The sequence below is a fragment of the Lathamus discolor genome, chromosome 3 (assembly GCF_037157495.1).
Source record: "Lathamus discolor isolate bLatDis1 chromosome 3, bLatDis1.hap1, whole genome shotgun sequence".
NCBI lineage: Eukaryota > Metazoa > Chordata > Aves > Psittaciformes > Psittacidae > Lathamus > Lathamus discolor.
The window spans coordinates 87190490-87215391 of NC_088886.1; the positions used below are offsets into that span (position 1 = coordinate 87190490).

The 24902-nt window shown below is 43.4% G+C and overlaps 1 protein-coding gene across 4 annotated transcripts in view; it reads left to right on the forward strand.

Annotated features, from left to right (window-relative positions):
- The window catches only part of CHN1 (chimerin 1), a 105463-nt gene extending 80602 nt beyond the window's left edge, over positions 1–24861 (forward strand). For all 4 annotated transcript variants that reach the window (XM_065670314.1, XM_065670316.1, XM_065670315.1 and 1 more), the window contains 6 exons: positions 6500–6584; positions 17784–17957; positions 18649–18726; positions 19891–20028; positions 21034–21139; positions 23939–24861. In XM_065670314.1, coding sequence (XP_065526386.1) covers positions 6500–6584; positions 17784–17957; positions 18649–18726; positions 19891–20028; positions 21034–21139; positions 23939–24110 — 753 coding nt within the window. In that variant the 3' untranslated portion in view covers positions 24111–24861. The remainder of the gene's footprint in view (positions 1–6499; positions 6585–17783; positions 17958–18648; positions 18727–19890; positions 20029–21033; positions 21140–23938) is intronic.
- The last annotated feature ends 41 nt before the right edge of the window (positions 24862–24902 follow it).

The following is a 24902-nucleotide window of genomic DNA, read 5'->3' on the forward strand; positions in this document are numbered from 1 at the left end:
GCAGGGTCTTGATGGAGGAAGCATTTAGAGAGACCATGGGAGCAGCCTCTCAACTAAGGAAGGCTTTTTTATATAGTGCTCCGTGCTGATTTTGCGTCACCATCATTTGACAGATCCAGCCCTGCTTTCTTCCCAGCAGTGGCTTTGCAAATGCTCTGCCAATCCATCGTGTTCTCTCATATCACATTTGCACAGCACTTTGCTGATATTTCCTCATTCTCTTCTTCCCTGCCTTGACAAGTGATATAATGTAAGTCTCCCAGTTACGAATACTAATTATCTGCTGGCTTGTTCTTGGTTTTCAGATAGCAATCAAGGCTGGCTGAACAACTGCCTAGGAAAACCCGAAAGCATAAAAAATAAGTGGAGTTATGAGATACACGGGTAACTAACTTCAGCAGTGACCTTTATAGAGTCTGGGAAGTAATGCTGAGAGACCTGTTTGCGGAGTTCGCAGCTTGTGGTATAATCTGTTGTCAGAGCCACTGGATTGTTTTTTTTATTTCTTTGTCCTAAAACTTTTTTTCTAAGAAATATTTTCATTAAATGCAAAATAAAAATAAATTAAAATTCTAGAACACAGTTATTAATCACAGGAGTTAAGCTATTTTTCCCTGTGTATAAGAGAATGTCTTTCAAGCCTAAGCAAAAAACTGTCCTCCTACGTAAGGTTATAGTAGTTAAATGTTTATTATACCTTGCCGATGTTGCAGTAGAGTTCAGAATAGAAATGCCTAGGTGTAAGCCCAATGTGAGGCTCACCTCTTACCTTAGACTTGCAGGACAGCTTAGTAATAGGATTTTATCTGGTTTTGAAGCAGGTGTTTTCCTTTAGAGTTATTGGGATTTTTCTTTCAAATTAAGTATTTCCCCTGGAACTTTACAAATTCAGATTAAAATCAGTTTATCCCACTCTCCTGCTCACCCGTTTTCCACATTCTTAAAAAATCACTCACAGTTGAAGCCTAATGGAAAGAGAGAGAAAAAGATTTTGGGGCTGGAGTGAGAATGGAATGGTAGGGAGATATAAACCCACAGTTGGCAATCCTGCTCTCTCACATTTTATAAGACAGTAAAATCTGCATATGGCAGATGCTCTTTTTATAAAGGGAGAGAAACCCCTCATAATGTAAGTCAGGATCTCTGGGACTCTGCTGGGTGTGTTTTTGGAAGTTTTTCTGGAAAGCATGTTTTAGTTTTGAAAACAAGAAAGTCGCTTGGCAGGTTTTTAGAATGGGGAATTAAATATAAAAATCAGAATGCTGTATTAAACAGTGTCATGTAATAAATTCAGTATTGTTTGCAGGTGCTGGCTGTTGAACTAGCAAAGGGATGCAAACGTGTTTCTTTTTAGCATGCTGCCGGGCCCTACTCTGCAGGATGAAACAGTATTAGAGGTTGTTCTGACCTCAGAAGACCAATTTTTTACTATTTTCTGGCATCACTTGCTGCGTGTGATTTGATTTCCGGAGCTGGTGTGTATTCAGACCAGCGCAGGGTCAGACATCCCGTTCTGCTCCCTGGTACTGGGAAGATTAACACTCCAGCACCTCTGAGCTCTGGGAAAAGACAGCACCACTTAGAAACCCCAAAAGAGGCTTCAGAGCTGATGCTGCAGGGCTGTGTGCACCAGGGACAGAAGCACATTATGGCCTTTGGGCCTCCTAATTAATACTGCCAGAGAACCTCCCCACTGCATGTCAGATAAAGGACGAAGCAAGGTAGAACGTTGTGGAACATAGAAAAACCTACCCTCACCTTTTAATCTGTTTTGAGTTTGCAATCACAATAATGGATAAGAAAGAGTGATTTGGATGGGGCAGTGTAAAGCTGAGCAGGCTCTGGATAAATCTTGTAACAGATAAGTTAATTTCTTAACTGATGATATGGAAAGGCATTTCAGTATTTGGATGCATGGGATGAGAGAACAGTGCTAATGATGGTGAGAAAGTGATGTGGAAGAGCAAAGTCAACCTTGGGCTTCTGAAGGGTAACTAATACACGTAGTGTTGATAGGGAAGAGGAAATTCTGGTTTGTCCGTGTAATTTTTAAGCTGATGATGAGTTGTGTAAACTTCGCTGATGGGTGAGCTGTGAGCAAAGATTATATACTGAGCTCAGTAAAAATAAGAATAAGAAAGAATAAGAATAATAAAGGGAGGCAAAAGATTGAAGTAGCAGATTTAGGATGTGGTTGACCCTGCAGAGAAGACTGTCCTGCTAGGGAGAGTCAGGAGGAGGTGGAAATCTGCTGACCATGGTGTGGAGCAAGGCACCAAGAAGGGGAGATCTTCACCACTAAGACAACAGTTCAAAAGTAGGCACCTGAGGTTCGGTGGGTATCAGCACTGAAGATCACAGAATCACAGAATGAACTAGGTTGGAAAAGACCTGTGAGATCAAATCCAGCCGTTACCCCAGCACTGCCAAGCCCATCACTAAACCACGACTCTGAGGGCAAAATGATCTTCCCCCAGAATCTCCCCTTAGGGCTGACCCTCCTGATCTCCACTAGCAGCCACCCGTCATCTGCTCCGCATAATGGCTCATGCTGTATAGGTGCCACCCCTACCTCCCATGGCCACCCCTTACACCACCCCATGGCAGCTCCCGCTCTCCCCTCATGACTACACCTCATGGTGACCCCGTCACCTCTCACAATCTCCCCTCATGGCTGCCCTTCATTTCCCCTCATGATCTCCTCTCATGGCTCCCCCTTCTTCCCCCGTGCCCCGATCTCCCCTCATGGCTGCCCCTCCTCTCCCCACATGATCCTTCCTCATCGCCATCCTTCATTCCCCTCATGATCTCCCCTTCTGGTCGCCCTTCCTCTTGCCTCATGATCTCTCATGGCTGCCCATTCTTTCCCCTCATGATACTTCCTCATGGCTGGCCCTTTTTTCCCCTTATCCGCCCTCATGGCGTCCCCTCCTTAGAATCATAGAACCATAGAATAGTTAGGGCTGGAAAGGACCTTAAGGTCATCCAGTTCCAACCCCCCTGCCTTAAGCAGGGACTCCTCACACTAAACCATCCCACCCAAGGCCTCATCCAACCTGGCCTTGAACACCGCCAGGGATGGAGCACTCACAACCTCCCTGGGCAACCGATTCCAGTGCCTCACCACCCTAACAGGAAAGAACTTCCTCCTTATATCCAATCTAAACTTCCCCTGTTTTAACCCGTTACCCCTTGTCCTGTCACTACAGTCCCTGACGAAGAGTCCCTCCCCAGCATCCCTATAGGCCCCCTTCAGGTACTGGAAGGCTGCTATGAGGTCTCCACGCAGCCTTCTCTTCTCCAGGCTGCCCCAACTTTCTCAGCCTGTCTTCATACGGGAGGTGCTCCAGTCCCCTGATCATCCTCGTGGCCCTCCTCTGGACTTGTTCCAGCAGTTCCATGTCCTTTTTATGTTGAGGACACCAGAACTGCACACAATACTCCAGGTGAGGTCTCACAAGAGCAGAGTAGAGGGGCAGGATCACCTCCTTCGACCTGCTGGTCACGCTCCTTTTGATGCAGCCCAGGATACGGTTGGCTTTCTGGGCTGCGAGCGCACACTGAAGCCGGCCCATGTTCATTTTCTCATCGACCAGCACCCCCAAGTCCTTCTCTGCAGGGCCGCTCTGAATCTCTTCTCTGCCCAACCTGTAGCTGTGCCTGGGATTGCTCCGACCCAGGTGTAGGACCTTGCACTCGTCATGGTTGAACTTCATAAGGTTGGCATCAGCCCACCTCACAAGCGTGTCAAGGTCCCTCTGGATGGCATCCCTTCCCTCCAGTGTATCAACCGAACCACACAACTTGGTGTCATCGGCAAACTTGCTGAGGGCGCACTCAATCCCAGTGTCCGTGTCACCAACAAAGATGTTGAACAAGACCAGTCCCAACACAGATCCCTGAGGGACACCGCTCATTACTGAAGTGGTAATATCAGCATGGTTGAAGTCCCCCATGAGAACAAGAGCCTGTGAGCTTGAGGCTGTTCCTGTCTGTCTGTAGAGTGCTTCATCCACAGAGTCCTCTTGATCAAATGGTCTGTAACAGATCCCCACAGTAATGTCCCCCATAGCTGTTCTCCCTTTAACCCTGACTCATGACCATGATCACCCTCGTGGCCGCCCCTCCTCTCCCCTCACGATCTCCGCTTATGGCTGCCCCTTCTTTCCGTTCATGGTTTTCTCTCATGGCCACCCCTCCCCTCCTCCTGATCTCCCCTCATGGCTGCCCCTCCACCCCCGTCCTGATCTCCCCTCATGGCTGCCCCTTCCTCTCCCCTCACAGTCTACCCTCATGGCTGCCCCTTCTTTCCCCTCATGATCTCCCCTCACGGCCACCCCTCCTCTTCTCTTATGATCTACCCTCATCGCCGCCCTTCCTCTCCCCTCACCCCAGCACCCAAGGAAACCATTAGAAGCACTTCAGCAAGTGGTGTGTTCGATGAATTAAAATCAGCAAAGCAAGAGGCGCAGGATGGTATCGGGTTTTAGTTGGCAGGCATGTTAATGTGTCAGAATTTGTTCTTGTTCTGCCTAAGGTAACAAGTTAAAATGCCAGCATGTCAGGGAACAAGGAAACCCCTCACTCCTTTACAATCAGAAATACTAAAAAAAAAAACCCAAACCACAAAAAATAACCTATTATAAAGCTGAAAGTATTGTGAAAAAAATATTGTTTATTGCTCAAACTTTTGAACTATCATTTTTGTTTCATTTCTCCTTGGGAGGAATTTTGAGAAATATTTTAAATGAGTGTTTTTTGTGGGGAATGTTCCTCTGGCTATTCCCTGAAAAAGTTCTTGTTAGTCCCACAGACATTAAAACACAGTGTTTTGCTTGGGGGTGTTAGAATGTGCTTATTCTGGGAAAAGAACACTGCCAAAGACCTGGGAGAAAAACCTCAAGGCTGAAGAAGAAAGCCAAGAGGATGTGGATAGTGCAGGTGGGTAACGGAGAAGAAGGTGGGGAAAATCTCTTTGTGGTGAGAGGAGCAGAGAACATGGAGATGACAGCTGCTGATGGTCTTGTTGTCGTTTGCTCTATAGAAGTCAGCTGGAAGGAGAAGGGGCTTGTGGAGCACATTGCGGCTTCAGGAATGGGTTCAGGACGGCAGCTTGCACTGCTGGGGGCAGGCAGCCAGTGCAACATCGGGAGAACTTAGCACCAGGGATGCACAGCAGCACAGGATTGGAGGCGAATATAGGCCTAGCTCAGCACGGCCGCACGTGAATTACTGGTGAATTCAAGAGTAACTTTCCAGACTTACTCTACCTTACTCTTGCTTCATGAGCAGCAAATGCCCAGGAGGCTGCAGACCTTCTTCCTGTAACCAAAACTGAAATGAGGTCTGGGTGCTGCTTTGGGTTGTCACTTGTTCAAGGTAAGTGTGAGCAGGGATCCAGCTTTGCGTTTTGCTGTTTATAAGCAGAGCTCTCTGTGGATGTCAAGCATTGACATTTCTACCAGCTCCTTCTCTCTTCAGCTCTGTACTGATGTGACCAGGCAGTGCACGTGCCTGAGGTTACTGCCTGCTCTGATACCCACTCAGTAACTCTGGAGAACCAAGTGACTTAAGCCTGAAGCATTTTTTACTACATTTCACTGCAAATTCCCTTTCTTCATGATCTCTGGTTACTGATTTTTTGTGTCAGCCTGTCCATTCTAAATAGAGGCTTGAAGCCTTTTATGCTGGCTAAGGAAGTAATAATTTTCTCTGTAAAGAATCCTGTGGTTTCCTACTGCAGGAACTCTATCAGAATAAAATCTGAAACAGCTAATGGTGGCTGCAGGATTTGTAACAACCATGTGAGCCGGGATTGAAAAGAACATTGGGGTTTTTTTCTTTAGCTTTAAATTTTTTCCTGGTTTAGTGGTTCTTCTCTCAGTTTCTCATTTGGGTTTTCAACCTGTAACATTAATCTGAAGAGTATTCATTTCCTTTTAGACTTATTCTAAACTGGAAAATCCCTAAGTACGGTTGCAGTGTTCCTGTGTGGCAGTGGTATTTCTGCCTGGCAGGACTCCCTCTACCCGATGCAAAATCTTGCAGCCCTCTGCATTTCACACAGCACCTTGCGGAGGGGAGGAGAGGGCAAAGCAGAAGACATTTCAAATTGAGAGATGGAACTCCTGCATGGTCACTGCCAAAGCCTTGCCTTGTGGCTAAAATTGCCCCCAGATGGAGAGCTGCTGAGAGGCTGGAGAAGGGCTGTGACCTACCACTGCTCCTCTGCCCCACACGGTCTGGGAGCAGATACGGTTCCGCTGCTCTGGATGCTTCAGGATGGCGAAGTCCCTTTTGCCATTGGTCTGCAAGTCTTGGCAGTTAAATCTTTCTCATGTTTGTTTCTTCCTTTCCTGCAGTGATAAAGGGAAGCTTCCAGTGGCATGTGGTGCCTTCAAAGAAGAGGAATGCTGCCTTGTGCAGACACATTGATACTGATGTCTGTGAAATAGTTTGGTCATTTTCCATAATTTTTCTTTCTGCTGCTGTCTTCCAGGTGCACACGTTCAGAGGCCCACACTGGTGTGAATACTGTGCCAACTTCATGTGGGGCCTTATTGCTCAGGGAGTAAAATGTGCAGGTAACAGTCATTCAGTCTTCTTTTCCCAAGACAGTCCTAATGTCATAACTATTTAATATGTTGCCTGTTCCACTGTAACACTGTGTCAAGGATCCAAAAATCAAAGAAGGAAGCCTATCCACTCTGTTGCTGGTGGTTTAAAGTGCCTGTTTTGGTAACATCACTGCAGTGATGCAGAGCACATCTCAAGTGCTCATGAAGGGGAAATGATAATCATCATTAAGGGATTTGGTTTTTCACACCCTTTTAGGATGGAGGAGAAATAGGCAGATGCATTGTGAGCTTTCTTTCTTTTATACTACTTGTATGTATTGGCAGGTGTGAAAAACTCGCTGAGAATCTCACAGTGCAAGGTGGGCATCAGCAAATTTCAAGTTGCTGTTGTGAAACAGGCTCTCAGGTTGATTTTAGGTATAAGCCAGCAGACCCCCAGCATGCCGTAGACTGTAAGTCATGTCTCCTACTTGCAAACTGAAAAGAAAGAAAGAAATGGGATGATGACTAAGGGATGTGTACTGAAACATTATATAAATATTCAGGTGCTGGTAGAAATGTATTACACGCATGGGTGTCAGTGCAGGCATTTCTGGGATAAAGCCTCTCTGAAGTAAAACAATTTGTCAGTTTTATTGATACGATTCTTCTGTGAAGAAAGGACAGTCAGCTTTCTTCAAAGGCAAAAATAAAAGGATCAAAGTGATCAAAATAGTTTGCTGTATTTAAAAAGTATTTTATGACATTCTAGCAAGCAACTGCATCTATAAAAATGGTGCAAAGAAATGTTGATGTATGAAGACCTGCGTGTGTTGCCCTGGAAACTGAATTTTCAAGCTAATTTAAGAAAATCTGCTCTGACTAAAGCTTTCTGAAGTCTTGTGTCAAGCAAACAAGAAGGCTGTTTATCACAGAACTGCAAAATAATGTAAAACTTCATTTATAGCCAAATCAGATTGAAATATTTTAAAATCCTTCTCCTGTAATTATGTGAATGTAATTTGCTGTTGTTATCAATAGATTCTGTATTAGAGAGTGCAGCTCCATTTTAAGAAATTATTATACTAAAATGGCATTTTCAAGCATTTTCTCCCTGCTAAGTATTTAGGGTTGCAGCCATGTCCTTCACTTATGAATGAAGATTGCTAGTACTTTTTACTGCTGTTGATTTTGTACAGGGTGTGCAGTGCTAGAAGAGAAAGAGGAAGCCTTATTTTGTTCTCGATTTGTTCTCTGATTAAAGTAGTTATTTTTTGATGGCACGTGAGCCAGTAAGTGTGCCATCTTCCTTCCTCGCCTGAAGTAGATTCTTCAGTTCTGGCATTTAGGAGAAATAGCAAGTATTTCTCAGATTTATGTTAAGTAACTTTAATCCAGAAAATCAGTAACAATGAAGAGTATGAAGGCTTGCAATGCTGCATGGCACTGTGGAAGGAAAAAATAATGCTGCTTTTATATTAAACCAAAAGTGCTTATGATTTTGTGCTGCCTTTTTTTTTTTTTTTTCTTAACTGAAGTAGAACTGATTTTTCCGGTTTTATGCAGAGTTTTCTAAATTCTGAATTCCCAAAAGCTTCTTCTGGTTTTCTTTCCTTCTTATGAAGACGGAAATAAGTACTGCATGCCTCGTTTTTCCTTCTTGCAGTGCAGAGGAACATATGTGTATTAGATGACTTCATAGGTTCAGAAACTATAATTAGGGCTTTCGATCTTGTGTAAGGGTTCATATCGCTGTTGGTAGCTTCCAGTATTTTCTGTGATCTTATTTGTATTTTTAAATGCTGTGTTGTACAACTGCACTGCTTGTTGAAGCATTGGGTGTTGGGGCAGGGGGAGGTTGAGGATTTTCAGGCCATGCTGCAGATCATTGGGCACAACGAGGCGAGCTGCTGCTGATGTGCAGCACTGTCAGATGGGGCGTGAGGGGGAGCAGGCTAGGGGCCATGCAGTGGTGAGGCTGCTGAGCAGTGCTTCCTCAGCCTGGCAGGTCTGGTTCTGCAGTGTGTGCTGCTTGCCTGGCTTGGGGTTGAGGAGCAGGAGAACGGGCTTTCCCAAGGGTAGGGGTTGCAGCTGAGCCACCTCGCTTGTCGTCCCCTCACTGCAAGGCTAGCTTGTAGCCACTGGCCATCAGCGATAGCTGGTGGAGAACTAGGAGCTTCCCAGGTGATTTTATTCTTATAAATTTCATGGAAATCAGCAGCTGGGTAGAGGAGAGGGACTCCAGGCAGAGCCCCATGTTGTAGCAGATGACAGGTCCACAGTCTGCCTTGTCTCTGCTTCACCTTCAGCAGTGTCTACCTGTTCCCAACAGCTGAGAGTGCACAAACCATCAGAGCCAGAAACTGTACAGATCTGGGCACTGCGGAGCAAAGTTGGAGGTGTGTGGGTACATAGTGGGGACCTGTGTAACCACTGTTAACACCTGAGTGTGGAAGAGCTCAGGCTTGAGTGCCATGAGTTTGGCTGAGTTTATACAGGTCTTAAAAGTGTTAGGGTTTTTTTTTTAAGTAATCATTTTGCTCCTAACCTGAGCCATTTTAATATGGAAGCAATGAGATACAGTAAACAAGGAGCCGCATGAGGCCTGTGCTTCTCAGAGTGGGTTCGTACTTCAGAAAAATTACAGCTTTTAGCGGGAGGCAGCATACTTGCATTCAAATGGGGTTCAATGCCACTCCAGGGAAATCCACAAAATCTGTTTGGTGGTCTGTATAATCGTTTTATTGAAAATACCTATGAGCCAAACTGCAGTGATCATATGTATTTTTATACTTTTTAAAGCATTTGCTTTTTATAGCTAACAGTTGCACATCTCAAGAGGACTCTATTTGCTGTACAGAAGTGATAAGTTTAACAAATACAAATAGATTACTGCATGGGCTACTCCTTAACCATTTTAAATCCTTTTATCTGCAGAAGCATGAAAACATGCAAGAAGATAAGTGTGGGACAGTCCAAGACTGGACAAGAGATAAATGTCACCCATTTCAGAAAAGAGGAGGAGCTGGAGGAAGTCAATAGATTCGTTTGTTACACAAACTAAGCCAGTCCTTTGAAAAATAATAAACCAGAGCTGAACATTCATAACTGTACACATGCCATAGCAACAGGCAAGGATGCCTTAGCAACTGAACTGCCTTGACTCATGCTTTGTTGGAGTCCAGCATGACTCAATGTGTCCCTCTCTGCATTCAGTATCTTGTATCTTGTCAGATATAGTCAGTACGATTAACCCCTGGACGATGGATTCTCGCTAGCTTATCCTTGTTTGGGTTCTGTGGCAGACAAAGAAGGAGGAGTATATATTTTCGTTTCATAAAGATTAGAGGAGGTGGTTATGGGCTGAAGTAGGAAGTGGTTTCAGGGTTGATGCAGGCCACCAAACACAGGAAGACTTTACTGTCTGCCAAATTATGGCTTAGGGTGACGTCCAGGATTTGGATCCTATAGGAAATTAATTCATGGACTTAATCTGTAGTTTGACTTCTGCTGGAGGTATATCCAACAGAACTGGAATCATTTCTTTTTCCTTAGATGTTATTCTCTCAAATTTGATCCTTATTTCATCAACTTATTTAAAGACAGATTTGCTTCCTTAGAGTGAATCCTTTTAAAAGGCATCTGCCCTACTGCCTTGGAGAGTCATGCTTCCAATTTGTGCACCCTAGCCAAAGGCCCTTACAATTTTTGTGAAATGAAGACTCATCTCTATGCAAGGAATCTGCCTTTTCTGACAGCAAGCTCCATCTCCAGCAGGCTTTCCTGCAGGTTGTCACAATAAGTAGAAATGACTAAAGAAGTGTTTGAAATTATAATGCCACCAGCTTGTGTAAACACTGAAGCTCAGCAGAAGCTAACGAAGACATGAGAGTTTACCCCACCTCAAAATCCAGTGCATGAACTTAAAAAAATTGTATTATTAATTACATTGCCCCTGTGTAAGGCTCTCCTATGCTCACAGGCCCATCCCATTGGCCAGAATGTGTTCAGGAGATAAACTATGACAAACCCAAATTAAATTTGCAGCTCTGCACCTGGGAATTCATTTCATGAATGATGCAAACACATAACACCCAGTAGCATTAGTGGTGAACTGTGTGTATTCTCAGAGACTAAAGCATGGTATTAATGATGCTGTTACACTGCGCAAGTAGACTGGTAGACAAGCAGACTAGTTGATTTGTTAAGCTGCTGTGTGTGTCCTGTCCCCTTCCTCAGCCTGTCAGAACTGTTCAAGCTACTGTATAATCTCTTCCTTCTTCTCTACCCTTTTGCTTGTCATTCTTAATGAATAAGTGATACAATCAGAAGATTCTTTTTTTTTTTTTTTTTTTAAACAGGCTGGTTTAAGAGCATTGGTTAGCTTATCTTAAAGGAAAGATACATTTTTTTTTTACTGCATTTCACTGGATGCTTTTGACAGTGTTTTGGGCTGCTCCTTTTAACCACCCTCTGAAAAGCTGGTAGACATAAACGTGCAGCTGAACTATCAATGTGGGGGAAACCAGCTGAGCTCAAGCAGTGGGTAGAGCCCAAGCCCTGGTGGCAGGAAGCCCAAGGAGCTCATTTTCGGAAAGGTTAAACTGCAGTCTCAAAGCAGGATGGTTTTGTGAATTACTGCTGAAGTGTTTGATTTCCCTATGTCATCTGTTTCCTTCTCCAGTAATTGAAAAACATACAACTGCTGCATTTCCTTTGCTGTTTTGTTTTGCCTTGCTATTAACTCCCTTGTTGGCATTTACAACAGCCTTGTGTCGGTCCACTGGCATGTAAGGATGCAGGAAACCACAAAGGAGCCTGCCCACCCTCAGGCAGTAGTTGTGCAGGCACAGTGCTCATGCTTTTAGTGCTTGGAAAAATGGCTGATGCTCTAGTTATGTAATCAGCAAAGGAGAAGACAAGGTGTGCTCATCATGTTGCCCCATCTCAAGGTATTTTGCATGTCTCAGTCATGACAAGCTCCCATTCTGCCCACAACTGCACCTTAAAAACACATCCAAGTTTCTTCTGTGCACTCTGATTCTGCTGGTTTCCCTGACGGTGTAGGGCACAGACAGCCCAAAGAGGGAACAAGAGCAAAGCAAAGTTGCAGAGGCCATGGCTGTGGGAAGAAGAATGGTTGGAGAACCGTCCCTGACGACCTCAGGCAGGTGGTGATGCTGCTGGAGATGTGTGCTGCCCGACAAGCTGTTCCAGCAGCTCAGGATCTGGTGGTGTTCCTGCAAGGAATGAGTTCCACAGTTCTGAAATGCTAATCAGGCAGGAGAGCCTTGCTTCAAAGTCGTTCCCATGGGGAAGCTATTCTGGAGCTATATATTCTTGAAACTGTAAGTCCTAAAAGCAGCTTTATCTCCAAGCCCACACAGACCTGGAAGCCTTGAGCAAGCCAGCAGCCCATCAGGGGAGCTGTTGAGGAGGTAGGCAGGTGTCGTGGCAGGAAGCCAGGGAAGTTTTTGAACAAACTAATCTTTTAAGACTTGTATAAAATCAAACCATTGCCACTAAACATGTCCAGCACTTGGAGGCAGAGACATATGTATTCTTTTGGGATAAGGGGGGATTGGCTTGTTTCATGGGCTTTTTTTCATTTCATAACCCCTAATTTTTTATGTAGTATTCGGTGATTTTGTTGCCCAGTAACTAGCTGCCCTCTTGAAGTTCCTTCCCAAATAATAATGTACCCTATAGTGTCTGATACAATAGTATGGATGATAACAGGTTTGGGGGAGCATAGAAGCAATTTTTGCAATGGTGCTGCTTAATAAAGTGGTTTAAGACTGAGGTGGGACCAAGGTTTCTTCCAGATATGCATTGCACATAAACAAATGACATGTATGTAAGGCAGTGCAGCAGCTTGTGTTGCCACACAGGCTGGAACAGCTCTGCCGAGGAGGAGGAAGGTGGCAGACCTTCACAGCACCCCGCTGCCATCTGCTTGGAAACACAGAGTGCAGCACGCAGGCCCACTGGGTTTGCTGGGTTCAGGTGCTTCTTCACACACACTATATCCAAGGGAACAGAAAACACTGCTTCCTCTGCTACAGAAAACAAGCATTAAATTATTAAAGGAAAGCTACTAGCTCATGATTTGTTTATGAGAGCAAATTCCTTTTAACCTTTTCACCCTTGCAGAACGAACAATGCCAGTACTTTGTGCTTTTGCAGTCCCCATTGTCTTCAGATGTCGGCTTACCAAAGGTGAAGGTGGTAACCCATCTGGCAGGTACCACAGTAGACCTGTCCAAGGCAACACAAGGTGCCAGCACCCCAGCTCCACGCTTCCCACCCTCCTATGCTTCCCATAAACCTCCAAAGAGTCTTTCAGAGCATTTTGCAGATAATGTAAATTTCTCTTTGAGCTCCTAAAGCTGCTCCTCGGAGTGACAAAATGCATAAATTTTCTTCAGGGTAATTCAAAAATGTAATTAGAGTGATGTATGTAGCATACGGTATCATTCCAGTGGAATGTGATCAGCAGCCATGTTAACCAGTAAATCGTAAACCAAAGGAAATCTAAAACTGGCTAAAGTCAAATCAGCAGTATAACAAAAAGTGACAGCGAAGTATATTTTAGTCTCTGCAAATATTTATAATGTGTGCTCATGGGGTAGCACTAACGTACATGCATCTTTTGGCTGTGCTCACACATTAATATGAACACATTATTTGTTCTTTCAGCCCAGTGGACTAACATCAGTACTAGCTGTTTCTAAAACATTACCAAACCTTTTTCTAGGTATCACAGGAAACTATTGTCAGGCTGGTTTTAAATTTAATACCTCTCACAGAAGTAATGTCACAGCCCACCTGAACTCCTAGACCAATATGCTATTAAAATCAGGGCAGCTTATCACAGACTTTTAAACCTGTCATCTAAAACTACTCTTCCCCACAAAAAGACATCAAACTTCCTATGAACTCATGAATTTTTACTGCTTTTTTTTGTTTGGTTGGTTGCTTGTTGCATTTGGTATATTTGAAAGGTGGCCGCAGTTTGATAGCACTGTAAAAAGGAATAGTAAGCATGAGTTACAGTTCTGGTCCTGAGAAACCGTCTCTATAAGGTGAAATTCTGGTCAACTGAAGTAAGTTTTCCTATTGACCTGCAAGGGCTCATGGCTGCAGTTTTTAAATCTGACCTGTATTATTATGGGATTTATCAGCAGATAAATCCCTCTAGGGGGATTCTTCTTTAGTTCCTCACCAATTTGTATAGCCAGCCAGCAGGTAAGCTCTGATGAACATCTGTAAGAAATGGGTTAAGGCTCCTGACTACTTTAGATCCGGAGTAAAGCTGCTAACACCGACTCAGCTATTCTGGATTTACTTTGATATAACCAAAAGTCAGTAGACCCTAAATTTGAAATTGGATGAATCCTCTTGGTCTTAACGAATCCAGGCAAATCATGAAGCTCATGTGCAAACAAGGCAGGCAGTCTGAAGACTTCACCATGCAGCAGCACGCAGAGAGGTTCAGGACTTAGCTTTCTTGTTGCTTCCTAGTTGATTCTAAAATAATGGATTTTGAAGTGTTCATGAAGCATCTGCAATGAGAACAGAGGACATTTTTATTTAATAATACGCAATTTGCAGCATAATTCCTGTCTAACAAGTAAGCTAAGTGTAGTTACAGTATAAGGCTGGCACATTCCCAGTGCTCTGCGGAGAGAACTGACCTCATCTCCTGCCATTGTGCTTTTTACCTGTTGGAGTTAGTAAGATATTACCTTTCATCCCAAGTTATCAACTGAACCAGAGACTAGTGACTGAGACATGCCTCTTCTACCTTTCATGAAGTATTGTTACCTGGGAAGAGGAACCCACCTGGTAGAAAGCATGGCATTGTTGAGTTTCAGCTTCTCTGTTGGAAAAACCACTGTTTTTCTGTTGGAAAAACCATAATTTTTCTGTTGGAAATCCACTGAAATCTCCTAGGAGTATTTATTGATGCAGAATTGCTAAAGTAAGGAGGTCTTCTACACTCACATAGGAGGTATGTGAAGAATCTTCTTATTAGAAGGGTATCACACATCCCAGTAATACTGAATGTAGTGCTCATTCATTTTCTGAGCATTAAGTATCTGAAATATTTCTAGGTTTAAAATGTTTCTCGGGAGGGTTTGTAAGCCCTTAAGCAGTAGGCTGGTACATAAAAGCTAATCAAATGCAAAGGAAGAGCAAACGAGAGAGGAGAAAAGTTGACTTTTGCATTTGTAATTACTGCTCTGGCATTAACGAGGTCAGATCCAAAGCCCATTTGAATCTATGGGATTAGCAATAGCACAAGTATTTTCAGGAGCAAGGTTTTCACATTGTCACACTGAAAACATCTCTGTGAGTTAGGTATTTTAATGAAATGAAACTTTCTTGTCTATACATAGAATTCTCTCAGTGAATGTGATAATAGTTTTAAGTCAAGAATAAGACACTTGGAAGCATGTTTTTCCTTTTTCTTGTTTGTATATTTTAATTATCCTTGAATTCCTAGCAACATAAATCTGAGCTATACTGCTGTCTTGTGAAGCGGCTAATTTGCACTCACAAAATCACTCGTGAGTCCTGCCATTCCAGTCTTATAGACACCGTTTTTGACAGACATACTAAAGCATTTCACACACGTTGGAATGGGTGCTTCTTACAGCAATTTTAGGAATTCTGTGTATAATAATTATATTTGCATTTGTAAATACTGTTAGTGCACAGTTAAGGTTTCAAAATAAAGGAAACCAAGAGTTAAGATTTCCTATGCGGTCTTAATTTGCTTCCCTTCTCTGTGTGTGTGTGTGTGTGTGTGTGTTTGTGTTAAGACATGCCTCTTAATTATTTGACTACTTAGTATTTTTACTTCACAACTTCATCTTTATTCTGAAAGCAGAATGGGTGGTACTTGCTTAATAGCACCTATCCAGTATTTTGTCTTCTTGTTGTTAGAACTGCTGTCTTACTAACAGCACAGTATTCAAGCCTTACACCAAAGATGAGTGATTTTTCCTCTGCATTTCAACAAACATTTAATGAATTTATTTCTACAAGACCTAGAGGAGACAAGAACAGCTTCTCCTTCCCATGTTAAAGGTGAAGCACTGAGACAATAAAGCATTCAGGTCACATTTCCAGTGAATTTAAGCCCTATTTAAAGCACAGAGGGACCTGGTTTTTCACAGTTCAGACAAAATGTAGTGCTGGGCACAGATCTGGGCTCAGTTTCCTCCTTCCGCACTCCAGAACCACAGGTAGGGTGGAGGCTGTGCATGAAGAGCTGGTGTGGTCATGCAGTTTGGGGTCTGAGAGCACTTGATTAAATGTGGGATTTGGTGAAAGCAAGTGCTTTGGCTGTCACTGTTTCCTCTCTGTCACAAATGAGGCAACTGAGCACGCTGAAGGAGCCCAAGTGACCAAACTGAATTTCACCATGCTTGGAGGGACAGCAGTGGAGCCTGCCACTGCCTAGGGCTCCAGCACAGCCCACTGTGACATGTACCCCAGGGGTACTGCTTGTTTGCAGGGAGCTGGGTTTTACATTGCTTGCTTTGCCCAAGGTGAGGTTCACAACACAAAATCACAGCCAGGTGGGAAATGGAGCATTTGCAGCTCCCTGACTTGTACGTTGCCCTCTCATCACAATGAAGGGAGTCGCTCCTGCATAGAAATAGCTAAGGAAAGTTTTAATCAGGCATTTCATCTGGATGGGGATTTGTGCGACTTTTGACTGATTGAAGGTGACATGCTGAACTTTAATTGCAACCAGAGATTGGATGGTTTACAGAGGATCCTAAGTGACAAAGCTGGTTGCTTTACAGGCCTGTTAAGTAAACAAAGTGCTTTTAGCAGCAGACTGCAGCTGACTTAGTGGAAATTCAATTTAGTGATGAATTCTGGTTTACTACTTTGGAAAGAACAAAGTCAAATAATCTATGGAGCATTAATGAAAATACAAGTATTGGCAGAATCAGCAAGAACAAAATATGAAGGGAATCTATACAGATTCAGTACTGCAGTGGGAGAGGAGAGTACAGGTTTTCATGAAGGCATTGATCTTTCAATCTCCTACAGCCCTTAATTCTGCAGAAATCCAGGGGACTCCAAGTGGCAATGCAGCGAGGAACAGAAATGCTTGCAGAACTGGAGTCTCGGTGGTTACTGAGTGCATGTCAAAGTGTGGTAAATGCCCTGACTGCAAAGTGCTGCCTTTCTCACTGGTTGCTATTTCCCAGGCACGTGTGAGTTTGCATTGCAAACCAGGAGAAATAGCAGTAGAAACTGGGGGCAGTGGAGGAGGCTGCTCCTTACACAGGCCTCCTTACAACGTTTTCTATCCCAAATCCTGAGCATTATGCCTTGAGTGATTTTTTTTAGGCAGAACAAACATTTTTCAATAACCTGATTTCAATTAAGTTTCACTTCAGCTAAATCCCATTCTTGGTATGTTTGCAATAAAGCTGTGGAGTTGTTTGTTTATGCTCTTAAAAACTACAGCAAATTTCTCCTAAGTGATTTTTAAAGAAAATAGAACTGGTTTGGAGCTGCCAACACTTTGTTTCAGACACACCCTGTGAAATGGCATCAGAATTGCAGCTGCTGTGATTTAGCAGAGCCCTTTGGAAACTGCTCCGTAGTGAGAAACCACCAACCAGCTGGGAGACCCCTGTGTCTGTTATTCAAGTCCCCTCTGAGCTGCGAAAGGGACTTTGTCACTAGCAATGCTATGCATATGCTGCCATATCTGGCAAAAGCATAAGGGTTCCTGAAGGGGTTCAGTACGTTCTGCAGAGGGATTGTAGCCTTCCGAGACCCATTCCCTCCCTCCATCTCCCCAGGAGGTGTCGTAAGTGCCACAGCCCAGGACTACATTAAAGCTGTGTTAGGAAATCCTCAGCAATTTGGGAAGTAAGTTTACATCATGACAGCAGCGTGTGTAATAGTGGTGGGGAACATAATTGACCCTTAGATCCTGATTTGAAAACCCATCTGAAGAGTTTGTCACTTTGCGTTAGATCTTTTAGGGACAGAGGAAATGTCTTGGAAAGAAAATCTGTCTTGAGGTCGGTCCCTACCTCATGCACTTGATGGTTAAAGAGTCTCAACAGAAGTGGTAGTTGTGAGATCAGGTCAGAACCTGCTGGAGCCATATGTACCCCACAGTACTGACCTCGGGATACATTTTCCCTGAACACCAGTCTCATTGTCTTTTTATTTTTCTCTCAGATTGTGGTTTAAATGTGCACAAGCAGTGTTCCAAGATGGTCCCAAATGACTGCAAGCCAGATCTGAAGCATGTCAAGAAAGTGTACAGCTGTGACCTCACAACGCTAGTAAAAGCACACTTCACTAAGAGACCAATGGTAGTGGATATGTGCATTAGGGAAATTGAATCTAGAGGTAAGGCATAGTTAATGGACTTCGGTTGCTTTGCTGCTGATCTGTTTAGATTGATCTGGGTCATCTGGGTGCCTGCTGAATTCCTCAAAACAGATTTGCACAAGACATTTTATGACTGCCAATTATCCGGCACAGCTAATATTATAGTTTGCATTATTTCATGGTTCATACCCATTTATAATTTTTATAGATGCTGCTAGGAATTGCTTAATGGACAGTTACTGCTTTATAGTTATATATTGGCACCTGTCTTTCCAGTAACACTTCTATTAAAAAGTTAAGTGAATGTGCTAAAGCAAAGGCAGTTAGTATTGATGTGCTCCGTCTTACCAGATCCACTGGCCCACATGGAGTATCCTTTTCTAGGATGAGAGTTTTTTGTTTTCATTTGGGAATAATGACTGAACATCAAGTATGCTAATCTCAGTCATTTTTAAATCAGTTGTAATTGGTTTAACATGTTTCTTCAGCTCTGAAATGATTTGCGTAAACACAATTTAGTGCTGATATAACAAGGTAGCTAATGCAAGGGTCAGGGTTAAAAGGCCAGGGCAAGATTTCATTCTGATAAGGCTTTTAAAACATGTCTGCTTTTTCTGCCTTAAATGAAGAACCTGGCAAAGGAAGAACTGGATGGACGAGAACTGGAAAATTAAGTCTAATTTTAATCTTGTTAAAATGTTCATTGCAGGTCTTAATTCTGAAGGACTGTACAGAGTCTCAGGATTTAGTGATCTTATCGAAGATGTCAAAATGGCATTTGACAGAGGTACAGTCTTTCCTGCATGCAGAAACTTTGTGCTGATGTATTAAATATAGCCATTTTTTCTGCACAGCCTCTGTCTGTCTCATGCTCCACTGCATCCCTGGTCTGAAGGAGTCTGGCAGCTATGCCTAGCAGAAGGGGAGTCTCCCCATCAGTAAAGCATATTTGCTTCTGGCCTTTATTACCAAAATCTACTTTTCTGCTTCCATCAGTATCTGTGCTTCAATAATGATGTGCATAGGAAAGGACAAAGCTTTCTGAACTACTGCCCTAGTTTGCAAGTAAAGCTGCGCTCAAGGGCATGGGGGAGGGATAGAGGGCAAGTGGTAAAGTGACTGAAGAGGGCTGTGCGATTTAAATCCATCTTTCTGGATGAAAGCTCCAAAATAATAAGATGAATACAATAATGCAAACAAAATTTGAATTACTGCAGTCTAAAAGAAGGTCAGTGGGAACAAACTCTTCTCTCTGAGAAAAGACAGTGGGAAAACTAAAGGCTTTCCAGCTGCAGTCCCGCTATCCCAGTAGAAGACAAAGCCAAAATCCGTGCTGGAAGCTCTCTGTCCTGTTTCTCTGGAGAACTGGACCTATTCAGACAACATCTGCCTCCTCTGCAACGTTAGCAGGGTGGGGATGTGCTGGAGAAGCCAAGTTCTGCATCTGTGTCCATTGTGGTCAGGAGTAGGTAGTATGCTGTAGCTAAATGGTGAACATGTTTTTCCTATAATATGAGGAGGCTGTGGAGCAGCTAGGTTGGTTTTCTTTCTTTTACACTTTTTCCCAGGCTCCGCTGGTTTCTCATTCAGTACTGACAAAATGTACTGTTTGGCAATGCAACGTGTTCTGAAATAGCTAAACTTCCACACATTAATACAAGATAGAAGCAGCTAGATCAGGCAGGCAGGTTTTCTTTTAAGAAATAATCTGCATTTTTTTGCAATCATTTGAAATGAAGAAAGGGTAAGTTTCTTTATAAAATCCTTGAGGTTTTCATCCTGAAAAGATGAATTTCACAGCCCAGCAACTGTTTTACTTATATTAGCCAAAATCTGGAGTTGTGTCCTTTTTAATAATGTTTGCTTAACCAAGTTATTATTTTTCTTTTGAATGCTATTTTACATCTGGTTCCATTTCCAAGGCTTTAATGTCAGTGCCTTCTCCACACAGATGGGGAAAAAGCTGATATTTCTGTGAATATGTATGAAGATATCAATATTATCACTGGTGCACTTAAACTGTACTTCAGGGATTTGCCAATTCCACTCATCACATATGATGCCTACCCAAAGTTTATAGAGTCTGCGAGTAAGTATAACACATTTTCCTCCTGGTTTTCATTCTCTTTTCTTCTCCTTTTTGTGCGGTACTTCCCTATTCATTTCATAGCTGTCCCATCAGCTCTTAACACTGCATGCCCTATTTAGTAAGGATTGCAGGAATGAAGATGCAGTGCACATTATGACATGACCAAGTGGTGCTACATGATCGTGGTTACATTTTTCCTTGCCTTTGTCACCAGGAATGCTTCCTTTTCATCACACATTCTGGATTATATCGCTTTGTTTGTGTTTCATGAATCCCTGGTACTTGACAGTGACATTTAAAGTCTGTTGGTTTTATGTTGCCAGAGAGAAGGTGATTTATCAAAGTGTTTAGAAGTAAGATAAGTCTGTGTTTGTAGAGGTGTCCATTTTGAGTGTTTTCATAAGCTGATAAGCACTCATCCTTAAGGCCACCTTCAGTGAGTCTCTGAGCACAGCAGTAAGCCCAGCTGGAGCATCTCTCCCAAGCATCCTGGCTGCCTGAAACATCTCTGCAGTGTAGCAGTCACACCAGCCACACCTGTAAAGGTGTGAGGTACCTGTGGATGGAAAACAAGGGCTGGATGCTGGCCTCACCACTCCTCTGGAGAAGGCATTTTCCAAGTAATATGGACACAGCCAAAGATGCTGATGGCAGACTTCCCAGTACCTTCTGCTCTCCCAGGGTTGCACCTGTAGGTTATTTGTGTAAAACTAGTCCAGTCAGCAAGGATTGTCAGGGGGATATTTTTAGTAGGCTGCAGGGACTCTCAATGGAGTGCAGTCTGCTTTGGGGAGTTTTCTTTGTCCAAAACCAGTCACATCCTGACGGAGCTCTGGGCACCTTTTTGGACAGGCAAATCCTCCACTATGAGGTTTGGTTATGTTCCAGAAGTCAGTAACCCAGCAGAGCTGTGAGACCCTATCTTCTCTGCAGGCCACCTTTGTTGTCTTTCCATGTGTGAATTCTGGCTGTACGCATGGTGACAGTTGAACATCTGTGTTTCAGAAACCACCGATCTGGATGAACAGCTGGAAATTCTCCATGAGGCCCTGAAGCTGCTGCCTCCTGCACACTGTGAAACGTTACGGTATCTCATGGCACATCTGAAAAGGTAGGCAGGCTGGCTGCAAGGAACTCTTAAGCTGAACTCATTTTTAGCTAAGTCAATTCTAGGACCTCCAGAAAAGTGTGGGCAAGGCCCACTGAATCCTGAAGTTGAACTGCGTTGGGGAATGATAGTCTGCAGCACTGGGGTTTATCCCACTGATAGTACTTCCAAAGCAATTAAAGGAAATAAGTAAAAAAACACACAGTTTTGAAGCACAAAAGTAATCTGCCTACCAGATTTGCTCTGTGTTCAGTGTTACAGTGAATATTTACTGTTAAAAAGCCATTTGCACCTCTGAGAATAATAAGTCACTCCCTGGGCAGGGAACTAATATAGCTTGATGGCTATAGACTGGTGTCTTTTTCTGCTAAGTCTCATCTACCCTGATCATCCCTGACACCCTAAAAGAGACAGCATACACTAGGCTTGAGCTGACCCCAATTAGTCACAATGTGAATTTGCCCCCCAGCCACAAGTCTGTGGAGGTCTGCCAGCCGTTCCTCATCAGTATGGATCCCCTTGTTCCACCTACCACCTTCTCAAAACCATAGGGACATAAATTCTGTCTGAGGTTTCTCCAGCTCCCCAAGACATGACCGGAGTTGGTCAGTGGGCTAAAAAACTGCTACAGACCAATGGATAAATATCCAGTGCAAGAGCACAGGTTCTATTTCTTTCAGGAAAGCAGGGGAAAAAAATCAATGCGGCATGTTAGGGTATCCATTTTAGTTTCTTGACGAACGTGAACTTATTGTCGATATATAAGAATCATTCCCATTCCTTAGAAAAATACTTTTGAGTTCTCTTCTGCTTTTTTCCTTTTATAGTTCGTTCAACTAGTAGGAATACGTTGACTCTGCTAAGTGCCCCAGGCAAAATTCAGCTACAGGGTTTCTGCCTGATTTGCCCATTTATTTCAATGATATTTCTAATGGATGTTTTAGAACAGACACAGAGATAAGAGACAAAAAAGCTTATCTTACTGCTTGTGAAACACGAAGTTCATTTTTCTGTACCCTGTTAAAGAGTGCTCTAGTTAGCAAGTTGCTTTTGCACACTGTATTTCTGGTATAGGTGAATGATAAGGTAGAAGGGTGACAAAATGCACTTGTTTTTCAACTTCCTTTTAATACATTTGCTAAAAAGAGCTGTGGTGCTCAACAGGCTGTTGTCTTGCTGCTAAATGCAGGTAATCAGATGCAGCTCCTTTATCTGGAATAGTTACAGAGTGAAGACAGCAGCTTGGAAACATCAGTTTGACTTGTTTTAAAATAAAAATTAAGGCAGAATGGGGGAAAAAAAGAAGAAAAGTCTTGAATCCCTTTTGTATACCAGGGGATTTGTTCATGCAATGCAAGATGCCACAGTTGTGAGGAGTAACTTAGCTAGACTCTTCCAGTTGCTGTCCCTGGGTTCTTAGCTGTTTCTGAGAATCCTGGTTGATTCTTTAAACTGTAATGCATATTAAAACATTCGAATAATATAAATTTGTATTGTTGAACGAGGCAATTCACCAGGATAAACCAAGGTAGAGGCTTAGGCTTTGAGTCGTGTTTGTGTCTCCTGCACCCGTTGTGGTGGGCAGAGCGATGGAGGCAGTCGATGTTAGGACACCTCAGGCAGACTGTCTTCCTCCTGTCCCCCCGTGTGGGACCCTGCCTTCTCCATGTTAAGGCAGAGCGGCATAGGAGAGCACAAGCTGCCTCTGAGCCCACATGAGGAAATACCATCCCATGACCCCGGAGACCATCGTGTGCAGCAGTGACCCTCCTGGCATTTGCTGAGCAGGCATGTTTCTGTGGTAGCCCAGGCAGAGGAGGCCTGTCCTGTAGGTATAATTCTTCTCTCAAATCACATTTCAGGAGTTGCCCTGCAAACCTGCCCCACAGCAGGACCTCAGCCCACAGCTTTGAACAGGTCAGGTTCCTGTGGAGCAGCAGGATGTGGCCTCCACACCTCCTCCTCTCCTGCAGATGGGAACCAGGCAGTGGGAGGCTTCCCTGCACTGGGGGCTCAGCTGTTTGGCAGCTGCTGAGGACCCCCGAAGAAGCAGGAGTGGAAGTGTGCCTGTCAGAGCACAGGTTTAATGACCTGCTCAGACTGCCGTGCAAATGGGGTTACAGTGGGACCCTGGTGGTTTCAAAGCCGCCCCGAAGTGATGACTCACTTTTTTTTTAGTACACGCCACAGGACATAACTTGTCTTGAAGAGGAACCGTGCTTCCAGCTTAGCACGGTTAGCCTGTCGTGAATAAAGGCAGGGAATTCATGTATGATGTGCTTCACGCCCATGCCATCGTACGCAGAGAGGAGCAGTGTGGCCACATGGAGTCATGTGCCATAGGGGAAACCTGGGCAGAATCCCACCTGGGTGGGCACAGGAGCACATCTCTAGTGATCATAAAACTGCCTAAGTAATGACAAACACGGTCTGCTTCCCATAGGAACAGCCTCTTTACAATGGTGCCATTGTAAAGAGCAAAAGCGAGATTGTTCTGATTTGTCTGAGTTTACCCCTCAGCCCCCTCCCTTGCCAGTACTGATCTCTCCTGCAAGTAAACATGGTCTGTGTGTATGGTAGAGGACAGAGATATCTGACTCACTGTAAACCTGCGTAGTGTTCGCACTCGCTAACCTCTGAGTGTTTTCACCTGATCTTTCCGTTTGTGTCCTAGGAGAAGCAGCACCCTCTCGCAGGCTTTGGAAATGGCAAACATTTCTGTCCAGTTTCCCTGGTTTTCAATCATATGCAGGCACAGTTTGGCACAGAAGGAATGTGAAAAATACTGTTCTTTTTTTACAGAGTAACGCTCCATGAAAAGGAAAATCTGATGAGTGCAGAGAATCTGGGCATAGTTTTTGGGCCAACTCTCATGAGAGCACCAGAGCTGGATGCGATGGCTGCATTGAATGACATCCGTTATCAGAGACTTGTGGTGGAGATGCTTATAAAAAATGAAGACATTTTATTTTGAATATTTTGGGGGTTTTGTAATAAAAAAGGAAGCAACAGTGTTCTATGGATGAAGGAATATTTTAAAGTAATTTAATGGCTCTTGTCGCTGAATTCCATATTTGCTAGAGCTTTCGATGTATTCAGGATAAAAATGAAGGAACTCTTTGTCGTTTCTGTAGTGCCATTCAGCCGATGTTGAAAAAGGTTAACACATACTTTCCAGTACTAGTAATCCTGGGTGTTTATCATGTTAAAATAAAAAACAAAAAGCCTAAAGCTATTGCATGATTTGCTCCCTGTTCTCCCTGTTCTGGTGAGACTCATTCCATGAAGAAAACAACTGAGCTGGTGCAGCATCTTTGTTCTGGATAGTTTGTGATTGTAATTCAGCATGTTTCTCCGTGTAAGCCTGTTGTGAATTTGCTTTTATGTTCTATGTAATTGGTTTCTGATACTAAAAAGAAGGCTGACTGAAATGGAGCCTCTGGCAGTTTATTGACTTTTCATATCATTCTCTGCCACTTCCGGGGCTGATTTCTTCTTGGGTTTCTTTCAGTTTTTTCATCAGATAGTAATTTGTTTTTAACAGAAACAAAACGTGTACTTTAAATGTTACTTTAAGTAATTCTCCATGATGTTTATGGTGGTTGCAGTGAAATCTGCAATGCTGAACAGTGTTCCTTTATTATTATTGCTATTTCAATTGTAATTTTGTATTTTTATCTGGCATGCATATATTAATTTATTAAATTTTGCTTTTAGAACTCTAACATTAAGCTTTTTATCTTTACTTGACAAACGTTTCAAAAAT